At 40.8% G+C, this 16584-nt stretch overlaps 1 protein-coding gene across 3 annotated transcripts in view; it reads right to left on the reverse strand.

Moving 5' to 3' along the window:
* Window positions 1-712: 712 nt before the first annotated feature.
* LOC101855780 overlaps window positions 713-16584 on the reverse strand; it is a gene marked incomplete in the record, with an annotated part of 28012 nt that continues 12140 nt past the window's right edge. For all 3 annotated transcript variants that reach the window (XM_013080919.2, XM_013080920.2, XM_013080918.2), the window contains 13 exon segments: window positions 713-3476; window positions 4487-4622; window positions 5283-5454; window positions 6538-6731; window positions 7634-7711; window positions 8540-8657; window positions 9046-9128; window positions 9865-9981; window positions 10675-10791; window positions 11272-11397; window positions 12149-12360; window positions 13725-13901; window positions 14196-14284. In XM_013080919.2, coding sequence (XP_012936373.1) covers window positions 3400-3476; window positions 4487-4622; window positions 5283-5454; window positions 6538-6731; window positions 7634-7711; window positions 8540-8657; window positions 9046-9128; window positions 9865-9981; window positions 10675-10791; window positions 11272-11397; window positions 12149-12360; window positions 13725-13901; window positions 14196-14284 — 1696 coding nt within the window.

A 16584-nucleotide genomic window follows, 5' to 3' on the forward strand; every position in this document is an offset into this window, starting at 1 on the left:
ATTACTCGGCTTGTGTTGGTGCACACTGTCTTCTCTTCTTCTTAAGAACAGTACGAGCTGTTTCTTCTACAGGGGGTTTTCTGTCACACAAAACTGTCAGCAACACTTTCTGGAAGGTAGTGATGACAAAGACAGCAAAAAAATCTAGTTTGAACCTGGTGTCCAAGTGATTGCCAGCAGTTCTTTGGGCACTTGTTCTTCAACTGTTCTAGTTCTACACAAAGTGAAAGTGGTCTACGTAGAGAGATAGTTACTCACTCCATTCTGGCTCTTCACATCATTTTATAGCTATATGACTTTTTATTTTTGGTCTTCATTGATGTTATATTAAAGATGACTTGGTAAGATTGAAGATTTGCATTTGCCTTTTGGTCTGTACTTTAAGTCTGTCGTTGTTGTGTGTACTGTGTGTACTTGGGTGTGTATGATTGTACTGTGTGCTCCGATTCATTGTGGACATGATTTATAAGAAATGTCTCTAAGTTTGATGAACTCAAACTTTAGAAGAATAGGGCTGGAACTCGGGACCTGTGTGCCTTGAAGCAAGGGCTCCAGTCATGGACACATAGACATAACTGCTTTCGTGTTGTGTTCGCTGCCATTTTCAACACATTCTCTACCCTCGGTTTACACAATTTAAACTGAATCGTCTTATTAGACATCACAAATCAATGTTTTTTATTTAGTCCACACAAAAACAGGACAATGTGTATACCAGGGCAACATTTTATTTTTCCAAGGAAATGGAAAGTTTCAACATGTTGAACGTACATTTCTGACCACCACTGACAACATACATTTGCTGCATTATTTTATAAATATATCGCCAGCAACAATGCCCCTCTACCGTGGTGAACCAGACGCAATGTTGAATGAAACGAGGTTCTGTGTTCTGTGTCATGAATCATTTGTTCTGGCTCCTACACTGTCATCATTTTTTAAAGTACAGTATAGTATAAGCAATCTTTACACTTTTACAGAAGAGCCAAAAAACTGAATGTGTTACCAAAAAGAAACAACAAACCCATTAGCTTTAATTGAAAAGATAATAAAGAAGTCATTATCAAAATTGTATTATTAAAAAATATTGACTTGGACTTGATGTTGCAAAGAGTGTTTTTTCTTGGTAGCAACATTCTGGGTTTTTTTTATGGTTGTCCTGTAAAATCGTTTAAAACTGCATTATACTGTACTTCAAAAAAAATTATGTCAGTATATAAGAGAAAGAACATTCACAGTAATATTTGGTTTAACCAACATTAAGATGGATATAATTTCTTTCTTTTTGATGACACTTGGCACCTTACAAAAAAGGGGACATGGGACCCCCCCCAAAAAAGGTTTTGCATAACAATCTAGAGGTAGTAGAAGAAAGTCTCATCACAATTGGCTCAAGCGATGTTGAGCAAAAATAGGTTTGTTCTTGCAGCATCAGATAATGGTAAAGGAAAAAGAAAAAGAATCTTGTCTTCGTTGCTACAAAATAAGAGATGTGGTGGTCAAGCATTTCATGCACACAGTGTAGCAAAAAAAAAACAAAAAAAGAAATTTTATAAATAATTTTATACATAGCATAATGGCTTTTTTAACTGATGGGCCCAGCTCAGTATAGGTCATAATGCACTATCAAAAGTGGGCTGTACTGTGAAGAAGTCGCTATGCTATGCTTTCAACTTTAACTGCGCCCAATTTTTGCTAGTCAGGACAATGAGCAGTTCCAACCATTTTGCAGCCCCTTTCAAAGTAAAATTCCGGTCAAAGCTACAGTAGAAGTTATAAAATTGTGTATGGTGCATTTTGGGATGTACATTGTATGGAAAGATGGCATCTTGGCTCCAAACGTTCGACCTATAGTGAACAGGAGCTGTCAAGAAGGGGGTTAATGAAGTGATTCCTTTTCTTTCACTTCCTAGAAATGCAGACAATGGTCCAAGTAGTATTAAGTAATATATTACTCTTTGTAACAGTTTATAAAGTTCAGGCTAAACGTGGCCTGTGTAAATGCACTTGGAAAACGCAAAACAAATTCTACACGTGTGTAATTACTGTAATAGTAGTGTAAATACAACAAAACAACTCCATGGTAAAACAACAAAAATGGCACAGGGGACAACAAGATTACCGTTTTTACTTGGTTATAAAAAAAAATAATTTTCTTTCAAAGGACCGGTACAAAGTAAAATAGCAACAGCTGTAAAAATGACCACAACAGCAGTGGTGGTCAATTCTTTGCGCACACATCACTTTGATCCATCACACTCGGGTCACCTGCTTGGAAACCCAGGAAAATAAATAATAAATCATATATTGCCTCTTTCACTTTCAACGAAAGACTGGCTGGTTGAATGCAGGATAGTCTCTTGTCTCTTCCTGGTTAAAAAATCTAAGCAAACATTTCATATATAATATATATGGTGGTGTGTGCTCAACCTGACCACACTTGGGGGGAGGGAGGGGGAGGAAATATGAACCGGTCGAATAAAGAACAAGAATGTTCAAAGACAGCCAATGCTGCTATTATTCATATAATGTATAAGGCTTGTATTGAAAGTAGTAGATTTCTACTTTCTCACATCACAGCAGGGGGACAGAGAGGAAAAAAATTAATCCTCCTGATGAAATGTTCACTGTCCGGTATAAATTGTAAAGGAATGAGCCTAGACAAAGCAGCATCGGTATTTGACAGGAAAAGGTTTAAAACTCAGTGACAATAGACAACCAGGCAACAGGATGCCTTTCGCTTTTACTTTCAGGTTTGAGGGAAACCAGGACAGTGCAGTCTTCCTACTTACTGGCAACATGGCCGACACTTTTGCCAATTTTGTTTGACACAATTACCCCATTATTACCACAACTTTCTTTGAAACTGTTTTATCTGACAAAGAACTAGACTCTACATACCGGTATCCACAAACAGAAGCCTGCTAATGAAAGAACGAAATAAAATAGATAAACAGAACATTGTCGTTATCATGTGTAAAACAAACGCAAATTCAAGGTTCTCTACCTCGGTCAGACAAAATACAAGAGACATTCCCACATGGCGGCGATGACATCATAATAATAATATAATGTCAACTAAACACCTCAAAGCACCCTGTACAACAACAAGCAACAGCTTTGGGAACACAGAAGAACCTGCCGGGCAAAAATAAACAAACGACAGCTTCTCAAAACTGAACTAATGCCCAGACCAAACTTTTCTTGCAGTAGGTCAAGAGTAAAAAAAAGTAAAAGTAACAAGAGAAGGCTCATTTTGGTCTTGATCAGTGTTGTAGGCGGTGGCAGGGGATTTCTAAGGAAAGGTCGTCCATCTCACAGTAGTTGAGGCAAGAAACAACAGTTTCTGGGAGATGGAAGCATGTCTGACAAGAAGCATTATGTTCTCCTGTCTACTGTCTACATGCCGGCTGGGGTCTCTGACTCTTGCTTGATCTCCTCAGTCTCTACCTCGTCCTGGTCGTGTTGGAGTAGACCTGCAGGGCACACACACACAGGGAGAGAGAAAGCAGTGTTGTGAGTCTCAGAGGAGACAATTAAAACATCAAATTTCTCAAATCTAGGTACAGTATAATAACAAAGATATGTCCAACACAAAAGACTCGAATTCACGGATCCGTCGAACTGCGCCTGCGGTCCCGTTTTTTCTCTCTTCTTTATCTTTGCAAGATATTCCTCGAACTACGGATCCCCCGTAGTACCAAGGCCGGTCCCGTCAAATTCAAGCTATCCATGTTATACTGTAGGCTATTCCTACAGAGCAGACAGAACTTTGTATGTAATTCTAGGGTAGCGATATATGCCAGATGGTGTCAATGGATGTAACTCTTTTTGAACTACAACAACTTGGGAGAGTTTTGTATGCCATCAGTGGTTGAGTGGTTAGGTTCAAGGATTCTTAACTCTAACGTTAGGAGAGAGAGAAGGAGAGAGAGTAATGCAGTGATTAAGCAAGCCCACGCAAGCCACGCTACTGCTGCAAGCACACGCATCAGGTGAAGCAAGAGAGGGCTGCGGTGTGCTGCAGATTTCGGTTTTCTAATCCTTAGTCTAGCTACATGCACGCGTAATGTGTCATGCGCAGGCCTGCCAATGGCCAAAACCCCCGTTCGCGCGTACTTGTGGCAAGGGAAACTACCCATGAATAAATAAGCTGGATTAGTCCACAAATGCTTACTTCCCTTGCATTTCTGATTTAACAGGGATAGGATATAACACTAACAGGACATTTTCTATGGTCCCACCATCCCTGTTATATCAGGATTCCACTGTATCTGTAAAACGCAAATATGCTTTAAAGTGTGGATATGCATAATATAAATGCACTTATTATTAGCTTGGAGGGAGTTGTCTGTTGAAGACACAAGGACATAATAAGTCATTACTAACAAGCACTCACATAAATAATTATATAGGCCTATCTATCATTTATAGAGGCACCAGTTATCCATGTCTAGAAGTTGCTGTTTTAACCACAAGCACTCACATTTGGCAATCCTCTCCAGTATATCTGAGGCGCAGACCTTCTTGAACTCGTTGGTGTCGATCTGGTAGGGCCTGATCAGTTTCTTGAACTCATTCCAGCTGATCAGGTATTTGTTCTGACCTCGCAGGATTTTGGGCTGTGGGTGGGGCAGAAAAATCATCATGAAATATTTTCACCAGGAATTACAAAAATAAACTGCTACAATGGAGTCTGCTTAACACTTTGCCATCACAAGGTTCATATATAGAAAAAACCCTTGCCATCAAAGGCAACTGCATTTTGGGGGAAAATCCAAAGAAACTGGGTGGTAAACATCGCCAATCGGCGAGACGTGATGGCAAAGTGTTAACTCTTTAACTTTTTAACCCCAGGATTATTTTCCACGTTTTGAAGGAATTTTTTTCCAGACCTCGTGAAACACATAACAGGGGATACATGCAAAATATTCATAAAATTGCTAAAATAACCGTTTTATACATATATCTAACACTAACACCTTCGAATCAATCTAAATCTATTCTGATTTGTAAGAGATTGCATCATTAGCAGTAAGGCTTTATACATCTCGAGGTCTGACTGGACGCTGGGACCTTCCACTCGGGGACCAGGCGAGTTTCCCAGAACATGGCATTTTTAAACTCACCTGAAGAGCACTCACTAGTAAAAAAGTGCCTCGATTATAAAATTACTGGTTTATGAAACGGGTTCAGTCAACCTCACCCACACACACACACACACACAGATGTGATATATATATATATAGCGGGATACAGTAGGCCTAAGTTCCTCCACTCACCTGTCCATTATAGAGCACCTTGACGTAGAATTCACTGGACTTGGGGTCCTGGTAGAGCTCCACCCGCACCTCCACGCCGTAGGGAGGCCAGGTGTTGTCCCAGATCCCCAGACTCTCCATCACCGCCGCCATTGTACTGTCGTGGGCCGAGTACAGGCACAGCTTGAAGCCTCTGATGATGGGGGGAGGGGGGAGGGATAATAGATAGCATTTGTATCTATAGCGCAAATCCCCGCTCAACAGCAAGCTCTATGCGCTTCACAATCTATACTATTACTATTACCCCAGCACACCTGAGAGCGTTCTGAAACGACTTCAACTTTCTGAGAAGCATACAGTGCAAGCAGGCTTTTATAGGCGCTAAAACACTAACATGCCGACAAGATCTTTCGCTGTCTATGGCCGGGTACCCATTCCCACCTGGGTGAAGTGAGGAAAATTCGTGTAAAGTGCCTTCCCCAAGGACACAACGTCGGGCCCACCACTCAAACCCCCGAACCCGCAACCTCACGATTACGAGTCTGGTAGCTGAACCATTTGTCCACCGACGCCAACAATGGAACAAATGGTTAGCTTAGTTTAATAACAGTTTTACGGCACTTTGCAACGTAATCAGGTCATATAAGTGCCGAAGATCAGATGTGTTACAACAAGAGAGTAACAGTAACATACACAAAAAAGAAGGAGGGGAGATAAGTACGACAGATATTTGATAGGAAAGAAGGAGCAGACCACACCAGAGCACCCGCCAACCACCCTTGAACAAACAGTTGATGTCAAAGATCATACTACTGCTACAATCGACTACGGATGAGTTGATGTTGTCTGAAAAAAAAAGTTGGGACCTGAAAAAATCTGTTCACTGAGTGTGTTTCTCTATGTTACTGTTTGCTATGTGTATGGTAGAATACATCTTAGTTTTTAGTCTCTCCACCACTTACTCTCTGCACACTTTCACATCTCTCTCTCTCTCTCCATCACTTTCTCTCTGCACACTCTCACATGTCTCTCTCTCTCTCTCCACCACTTACTCTCTGCACACTCTCACATGTCTCTCTCTCTCTCCACCACTTACTCTCTACACACTCTCACATGTCTCTCTCTCTCTCTCCACCACTTACTCTCTGCACACTCTCACATGTCTCTCTCTCTCTCTCCACACTATCTCTCTGCACACTCTCTCTCCACCACTTTTTCTCTGCACACACACACACTCTCTCTCTCTCCCTTTCACTCTCTCTCTGTCCCCACTTACTCTCTGCACACTTTCACTTGTCGCTCCGCCTGGGTGAGGAAAAAGCCGAGCAGGGGCCCGCAGGCCAGCCGCGTGACGATGGGTCTCTCCGCCTCGTGCTGGCCGGTCATGGCGAAGAACAGCAGCAAGGTCGCGTTCTCCTCGATGGTGTTCTGGAAGGGCTGCACAGCGGTCGGGTACTTCCAGCCGTGGGCCTGGAGGTGAGGCGAGGTAGAAACCCCAACATAAAATGTTATAGTGTGTGGAGGCTGGTTTTTCTTTCTGCTCTTACTACAAGTTTTTGGATGATGAATGAATACTTTACTTTTACTTTATTTTCCGATCCAGTGGCCATTTGGGTTCTAGCCCTTCGGTCTGTCGATATGGCAAAGAATTTGCAGGTTTTAATCAGCTGTGCTTTGTCGCTGTATAGAGTATTTCCGATGTCTGGGGAGGCAGGTTGGTAGGTGCTACACAGGTCACAAAGTGCTGGGCAGTTAAAGAGGTGGATGATGAATGACAACATGATACCGATGGCTGGGTGCAAAACTCTGACAAATTCCAAATTGCACAATGGTGTTTGTCAGAGTCTAACATCGAGCCACTGACTGATATGAATGAAAATATTTTTAACCCCCCCCCCCCAAAAAAAAAGAATCCCCAAACAACCCCCCCCCCCCCCCCCCGTTGTTGGTTGGATAGAAACATACTTCCCGAGACGACAGACAGAAAGATAGGGAGACAGACGCCCCGGGTGTATAGGTAGCTCGAACCCAAAAAAAAAAACGTGCATTTTTTGATAGAAAAAATAAAAAAAAAAGAATCCCACCCTTTTTCTGTTTTTACTCCATGCATGGATGAAAAAACTGGAAGGAGAGAGGAGATGCAGTTTTCTATGGTAGGCCAGCTCCGCATCTCTTTTAGTTGTGATATTATATTTTCTCAGGGTTTCCTTGACATCCTCCATTCACCTTTTGCATGGCCTTCCTCTTCCTTTACAGCCCCACAAAAAAAGTAACGTTTAAAAAGTAGAAGGACCAGACCACACCCAAATACCCACACACCCCCAGTAACATCCCATCCAGTTACGGCTGATTCACATATCATGTACACTCACCACTCTGGCTACCACATCATCACGGGAAAACACAAAGTTTATTTTCTTGTGGTGGGGGTCCTCATGTGGGGGGTTATTCTGCAACAAAACCAAAACACAGAATCTTTTAGTTTTAGTTTAGTATGAGTTTTACGGCACTTGCAACACAAAAAGGGCACATTAGAAGTGTTACAAGAGGGTAACAAACACAAAAAAGAAGAAAGGGAGATAAAGACGATAGATGTTTGATAGGAAAGAAGAAGCAAACCATACCAGAGCACCCGCCAACTACCCACACACAGACTCTGGGATGAGACACAGAAAGAGTTGTGAGAGTTACAAACATCTTATTCTATACTTTCAGTTTTAATGAGAATTTTACATCACTTGCTACAAAAATAGGTCATATTATAAGTGCCAAAGATTAGAGGTGTTACTAGAGAGTAACATACAAAAAAAAGAAGAGAGATTAGGACAACAAATATCTGATAAGAAGGAAAGAAGAGAACAAAATCTCACCCGATTACCCGCTAACGACTCACTCCAGACATCGCCAACAGCTGATGTTATGCTAAGTCTCAAGTAAAAAATTGATGGGAATACTCTCAGCAAAATTCGCTGTCTCCCTTGTACGAATAACATAAATTTTCATTGCCTGCATATCTTTACACAAGCTGATGAACAAAAAGTTAGAAAAAATGGACAGACAGAATAGAAATTATGTGGGTTCTATTCCCCCCCCCCCCCCATCATCCTAACACTGTAGGCTACAGTACTCTTTAGCCAGCGGGGAGGGAGGACACACACACACACACACATGCACGCACGCACACACACACACACACACAAGCCACACACGCACACACACACAAGCCACACACGCACACACACACACACACACGCACACACACACACACAAGCCAGTACCTGCAGAACACTTATAGGGTCAGGCCAAATCTCTTCACGTATCACTTTCCCTATAACGTCCTCCTCCTCTTTGGCGGGTCGTGTGAGCCACGAGAAGAAAGACTTGGACTGGGACGAGCTGCAAACAATGGACAGAAGTTTGTTTGTGTTAGTAAGTGTTTTACGGAACTTGCAACAAAATAAGGTCGTATAAGAGCTGGAGACACCCCATCCCCCCTGAAAAACAGCACCCCTGTTGTTACTATCGTATCCATACCACTTGGGGAACTCTGTGCCACCACTTTCCAAAGAGGAAATTTACTCGTTAATCTGATCCGTACGGTTTGTACAGCAGTCTGTCAAAATATTTTTTATAAAAAACCCTGAAAGTTTCAAAGTAATCTTCATTCTAGAAGTATTCTAAAGTGTGAAGAATACAACCTCGGGGTACAAAATGACCCAGGGCGTATGGATAGGGTTAAAATTCAAGCAGGTGGCACAAGCTTTAGAGGTCAAGGACATCTTACTTGTCATCCCCGCTTGTTTTCTGGGCATCTGGCTCCGAGGGTTCCTTGACCTTTGGCTCCTGGGAGGTCGGTGCAGGGGGACTCTGAAATAGCAGCAACAAATATTGAGTGCCCGCCAGTGAAGGCCGCCAGAGTGTAAGTACAGGTGGAATGGATAAGGAAAAAAAAGAATAATAGAAACTAAATTCTTATGTTTGACACCTCAATAAACACAATTTAGGTCAATTACTTTTTGGGTATTTTTTTAGTATGAGTTTTACTGCACTTGCAACACAATCGAGTCATTATATAATAAATGCCCAATTTTAGAGGTGTTACGATAGAGTCACATACAAAGAAAAGAAAGAGGAGAGATAAGTACAATAGAGATGTTGGATAGAATGGGAAAGAAAGAGCAAAGCACACCAAAAACACCCGCCAATCACCCAGTTGTTTTTTTGTTGTTTTTTTTTTGGGGGGGGGGGCTTTGCAATGCATTTCAACAGCTTGAATTGTCACTGTTAGTGAGAACAGAAGTGAGAAAAAATCCTTTGAGGACAATAAAGTTCAGTAACTATGTCATCCATTTTTATTATACAACAGAGCACATTGGCTAAAACAGCACCTGGACATGGATGGCTGGTGCCTCTATAAATAAATCATTGATGGTCAGGACAACAGAACACTCAAGCCACTTTCAAACAGGTCACAAGATATAAATAAGGAACAGCAACAAACACTTCCTCATATAGCCTATATATCTGAGAACGACAGAAGGCTCATAAAAATGAGAAAAGAACTGTTTTAGAATTTTAGTTACGGTACCCTATCTGAACATACCTGTTCCTCCCCGTCTTCAGAAATTTTCACTTTCTCTTCCTCTGCTTTCTTCATCACAATATATTCTGACGGTGTCATATTCCCAAACGGTTCTGACTTTCTTTCTGGTAGAAGATTCTGAAAAAGAACATCTGCGCTGGTGAATAATTCCCCATTAAATTAAAAACAAGTTTTGACACTTTTCAAACAATCTTCGGTGTTGTTGTTGTTGTTATTGTTGTTGTCATCAACCCAACAACCCTTAGACTAAATCTCCTGGGTCCAGTGAAATGTTGGGGAGGGTGGGGTCTTCAAAAGCTGTTCTCTAAGGCTGTAAACTGTAAAGCCGTGAAGGCAACTTGATTCAACAACCTTTACATTACATCTTTTTCTATTATTACCATTACATCTTTTTCTATTATTACTATTACATCTTTTTCTATTATTACTATTACATCTTTTTCTACTTTTCAGTTCTTGCAACAAGGCTAAAGGAAAGGTGAAGGTAAGTACTATACTGCATAGTTATATTCTCAGTAAGAGTTTTATGGCACTTGCAACACAAATAAGTCATATAAGTGCCAAACATTAGAGGTGTTACAAGAGAGTAACATACAAAGATATGAAAGTTTGCTTATGTCTACAAAGTGTATCTCTTCATGTTCACTCACTCACTTTTGTTTTGTGTTGAAATGAAGGCATTGTAAAGTGCCTAGAGCAGTATTGTAAGGGAGTAGGCCTTATTGAAATGATCTGCATTATTATTATTATCATTAATATTATCATTACTATTATAATACACTTAGAAATAAGAGTCAACAATGTCCTCACCCCACACGGCTTCCACCTGATCTCGGAGGACCACGAGGGCGCCACGTCTTCTCTGCCTGGACTGTACACTTCCTTGACCAACATATCGTTGTAGAAGTACGGGTTCCTCTCAAAATGCTGAGGACAAACAAAAACAGACAGCGTTATTGTCCATGCTGGTAGCCACACCATCTGCAAATCTTGTCAAGCTGAAGTTTACCACAAGCGACCCCCTCCCTACCCCCCTTTAAAAAAAACCTAACTCACTCGAACCTATTCCCGTGTATTAACAGGACACCCCGCTAGCCCCGTGGCCTAATCCCGTGTATTTACGGGATGCGCATTATCTATTGATATCTCCTGTGTCTTTCGGTTACAAACTACGGGAAGCGGCGAGCCAACAATTGACCCACTTGTTTTGTCTCATAAAAAATTTTGTTAAGTTATTTGCCATACTTTTTGAGCTGTAACGGACTAAGTCAGTCGCCCCTGCATTGTTATAGATGATTTTATTATATATTTGGGGAAAAAAAAAATACTCATAAATGTGTACCTATAACCAAACAAAGTCTCTATTTACAAACGTGTATCTATAACTCAGATGTAAAGTATACTTACAAATGTGTACCTATAACCAGACTGAAACTTCCCCTGAAACTCTTCCACCTCGAGCCTCTTCATGTAGACGAGCGCCTTCATGTCGTCCTCCGTCACCGACTGGCCCAACTGCGGATGTCGGCTTAACTGTACCATTTGTCAAGGTCACTCAAACTTTTCTCTCCACATGGCTAGTCACTAAACTGTCAGCATCATCATAGTGTTAGTTTTAGTAGGTGTTTTACGGCGCTTGCAACACAATAAGGTCATATAAGTGCTGAAAATTAGAGGTGTTACAAGAGAGTTACAAACACAAAAAAGAAGGAGGGGAGAAAAAGACGATAGATGTTCAATAGGAAAGAAGAAGCAAACCACACCAGAGCACCCGCCAACCACCCACCATCATAGTGTGATACAAGTGGAAGTGTAAAAATACTAAAACTGAAATATCCTTTTTAGCTCAACAAACACTTTGGGCTTACATAGATCTTCTTAAGGTCGGTAAGAAAGTTCCCTTTAAGAGAAAACAAGAAGGTAAGATAGATTAAGATATGATAAATAAGATTAAGATAACATTTTACTGATCTCCACAAATAGAAACTTGCTACAGCTTGGCAAATACATATAAATGCACACACAACACACATGAAACACACTCTCGTGCTCTCGCTCACTCACACACATGCACACACGCACATTTAGATACTCGGATGCACACACACAAATAGTCAATGAATAAACACACAAAAATAATGTTTTTCTAATACACCTGAAAATTAGTTTGTTTAGTTCGGTGGTTGTGAGTTTTACTACACTTTTTACCAATTTACCAACTAGGCGAGGATCTCTTAAAACATTTTTTGCGAGTATGCGCCATCATCCCTTTGGTCAAGGATACCACATCCGCCCAAAAGTGTGTGACTTTCTCCGCGGCTCGACCCCTCTCTTGGGTCAGCGGGTACATATCCGGGTCGTGGAGGTACGGCCGGCGTTGCTGGTTGAACCGCATGCTGCACGGGCCGCGCCGCGTCGTCTTGTAGATCTCGTTCTGGTGGCTTACTTTCTTCTGGATTTTCTCCACAGCTTTCATGTGAAACTCTTGAAAACTTTCTGAAGAAGGGAAAACAAAAACCCCATAGTATTTCCATGTTGTTATTTGTGCTTGGGCTGTATAAATGGCATATTCTATTGAAAATGTTTCGTCACGCATTAGAAAAATATGCCTTCTGATTTACGTAATGAGAGAAGACAAAAAAGCTAAAGAACAATGCCTTTAGAATAGTCTAGCACTCACATGGCAAACATTTTCAGGTCCTGAATTTTTAAAATATAAACATTAATTCTTTTTTTAAAAACATATACATTGCAAAATTCGTACATATCGAAAAATGTCCGTCCAATTTCGCTATGTGCCTGCTAGACTGTATTTTTATAGAAAATGCTGACTCCTGATTTTTATTTGAAGATGAGCGCACCAATTATCATATCATAATATATCTATATATCTATCTATATATATATATATATATAGGCCTAATGTTGGGAAGAAGCAAGGTGGAGAGACAGAAACAGAGGGATAGTAAAAAAAAGTAAAACCCACTGGGGACGCCCTCCAAACACCCATCCCACTTAAATTTTTAAAAAAGGTTAAAATTTGTAGATTTTCAATGGATGCCACTTTCTTCAAGTTTAACATGTCTTTTAGCATTTCATACTAGCCTGAGTATGTTGTACAAATTCGAACTATAAATTTGATGTATCTATGTCCATAGATTAGTGAAAATAAAATAGAAGCAACAGAAATGTGGTTTCTTAGGAGACTGCTAAGAGTATCGTGGAGGGAAAAGAAATCAAATGAGGTAGTGCTTGATGAAGCCCACGTGGGACGCTCAATGTTAAAAACAATCAGGAAACGACAAATGCGGTTTTTGGGACACCTGAATAGACATAAGGGTCTTGAACATCTAGCTCTCACTGGCAAAATTGAGGGCAAGCGAGGCAGGGGTAGGCCCAGAACAACATATTTAGGGAACCTAAACAAATGGTTAACAGGAAAAGATCAGGGAAACGTAGCTTTTTTGAGAGCATCCGAGCAAAGGAATGAATGGAAAACTATGATTGCCGATGTCTGTCGCAGATCTGGCACTGGATGATGATGATGATGTCCACAGATTAAAATCAGAGAAGCAACTTATTTTTACCACCTTAGAATAAAAAAATTCTATCTGCTCAGTAGGCCTAGATCTACCTAGTTTTGAGAAATTTGACGGAAAAAAAATTTGAGTTCCACAACATGTTTATTTTTTTCTAATCCAATTCTCTGCTGAATATGTCGATAACGACGTCACAATAACCTTATGATTTTGTTAAAGAATATAACATTTGGTGTCAGATAGAACATGGTAATTCTAAGGTCGCATTTGGTCAGCACGTCTCAATCATCTCTCCGGCACACGCCACACGCAACAGCTCACCTATCTGATCCTCTATCTTGAGCCGGTCCTTCTTCATGTGAGGCACAGAGTCCGAGTGGATGATGGCCGCGTGGTTCACTTTCTTCAGCACGGGGCAGTTGTGGGTGTCGGGGATCAGGATGTTCATCTCTTCATCGCTGGAGATGTAGATGTGGATGGGGCTGTGGCATCGTCGGGCTGAGCATGAAATAATAATGTTAATAATTATAATATCAATGATAATAATAACAATGAAAATAATAATGAAAGTAGTAATAATAATAATAATAATAATAATAATAATGATAATAATAATAATAATAATAATAATAACAATGAAGATAATAAAACAATATATAATGATTACAAGAATTTAAAAGAAAATAAATGAAAAGATAATAATAATAATAATAATAATAATAATAATAATAATAATAATAATAATAATAATAATAAGGCTGATGATAAAACACGTCGCGTCTGTTAACTCACCGTACTCCGTGAGCTTGTCCTTGCCGAAAAAGCCAGCCAGGACACAGCGGGCAGACTGCACTGTACGTTGTATATTGGTGGACAAAACACTGGGAAATAGAGAAAAAATAATTTCTTTTTCCGTAAGAGTTTTACGGCACTTGCAACACAATGAGGTCATATAAGTGCCGAAGATACGTTGTATATTGGTGGACAAAACACTGGGAAATAAAAAAATAAAAAATTCTAAATTTCCGTAAGAGTTTTACGGTACATCTACCAAAATAAAGTCATATAAGTGTCGAAGGATAGAAGTGTTGTAAGAGAGTAACATACATAAAAAAAGGAGAGATAAGGACGATAGATGTTTGATAGGAAAGAAGCAGCAAACCACACCAGAGCACCCGCCAACCACCCACAAAAATATTCTTAAGAGTTAAACCTCAAGTATCATCATTCTCTCTCTCTCTCTCTCTCTCTCTCTCTCTCTATATATATATATATATATATATATATATATATATATGCTATTTGCCCTAGCACGCAGGAGACATGAGTGCGATTCCCAAGTGGGAAAGTGTTTCACCGAGTATCTCTCCCTCCCTCTCTCTCTTTCTCTTTTGTGTGTGTGTGTGTGTGTGAGAGAGAGAGAGAGAGAGAGAGAGAGAGAGAGAGAGAGAGAGAGAGAGAGAGTCGAGCGTGTGTATTGTTCGTGCTTGTGTGTGTGTATTGTGCGTTTGTTGCGTGTGTTTGTGTGTATGCATTCATGTGTGTCCGCGCGCGTGTCTGAGTGTGTGTATTATACCGTTGTAAGTGAGTGAGTGAGTGAGTGAGTGAGTGAGTGAGTGAGTGTGTGTGTGTGTGTGTGCGTGTGTGTGTGTGTGTGTGCGCGTGCGTGCGTGCGTGCGTGCGTGCGTGCCTGTGTGCGTTCGTGCGCGCGTCTGTGTGTGCGCACGGTGCCCGTGCATGCGTCTGTGTGTGCGCGCGCGAACTTCTGGTTCTTCAAACAAAGCACAACTGATTTTTACGTATGTGGCCGTGATTGCTTTCAGGCAGTCACATTCCGATTTCGAATGTACCGTACTCAATGTTTTTATACTGATTAAAGTATTTTCAGTTTTTGTCATTATCATCACCAACATCATTGCCTTTCTCACCCTGCACCACGAACAAACACTTTCCACCTTTCCCTATCCTGGGCGAGTCGCTTGATGTCACTCCATGTCTTTTCTGTATATCCATTTCTTTACTCTTCTCCAGGTCCCACTTGGTCTTCCCCTTGATCTTTTACCACGTGGGTTCCAATCTAACACTTTTTGGTACGAATCAGGAATTCATTTTGAATTTCGCCTTGGGGGCGGCCGAATCTTACTCTTATCGGTTTTAGGATAACCAAGGGATCTTTAACGCGCGCAACTTGCGCACGGGACCTCCGATATTTTTTCGCCCTTATCGGAGAAAGATAGATCTAGGTGTCTGTCTCAGATCTGAAAAGTCTTGATGATGATGATGAAACAAAAGTCTAAAAAAGTAAGCGCCAAACGAAGAAATAAACTAACACACCGAGATGACCTTGCACATAATTTCCAACATTATAGCATCATCATCGTTACTGCCGCCACCATCACCACCTTCATCACCATCATCATCGCCATCACCATCATCACTTCCCCTTTTTCTTGTTTTGTTTTTCTTGAAGCACAACAATTTTTGTACCATGTTGGCACATATTTACGTAACTTAAAAAATAAATGATCACTTTTAAGCACAAGGGGGCTATCCTAAAAAAATGCTGTTTTGAGCGAGCAAATCGAAGGCAAAGTTTTTGCACCTTGTTCAATTTCTTTATAAGACAAGGAGAGCTAGCTTTCTCTATAACAAAAAAATAAAAATAAAATAAATATATATATATTTATATACACACCAATGAAACCAAACTTCTGTTATAGGTAGGGCAATGCCCACTTTTGGTTTAGGTCAAGATTTGTGGAAACCCCCCAAAATCTGGATTAGCCCGCTAGTCCTTAAAAGCACCAAATATCGGCACCAAAATCAGGACATGGGTACAACAACAAACCCCCCCCCCCAAAAAAAAAAAACAACAAGAACAAAAAAACAAGAACAAAAACCAAACAAACAAGAAAGAAAACCCCATGATTGATTGACTGATTGAGTAGGTGTTTTACGGCACTATTGACTCAATTTTGGTTTGTTTTTTTAAACAACACCCCCCCCCCCCCCCTTTCATTCAATATAAAAAGGAAAGGGGGTTCTCCAAGGCCCGGTCGTAGTCGTGTAGGGCCAGGCGGTCCCTGTAGGAGGCCTGGAGACGTCTGCCCAGCCGGGAGAAAAGGGTCATCTCCGGGCTGTTGCGAGACACACTAAGGCCCCCGTTGAACCCCCCCCCCCC

This window comes from Aplysia californica, unplaced genomic scaffold (assembly GCF_000002075.1).
Source record: "Aplysia californica isolate F4 #8 unplaced genomic scaffold, AplCal3.0 scaffold00105, whole genome shotgun sequence".
NCBI lineage: Eukaryota > Metazoa > Mollusca > Gastropoda > Aplysiida > Aplysiidae > Aplysia > Aplysia californica.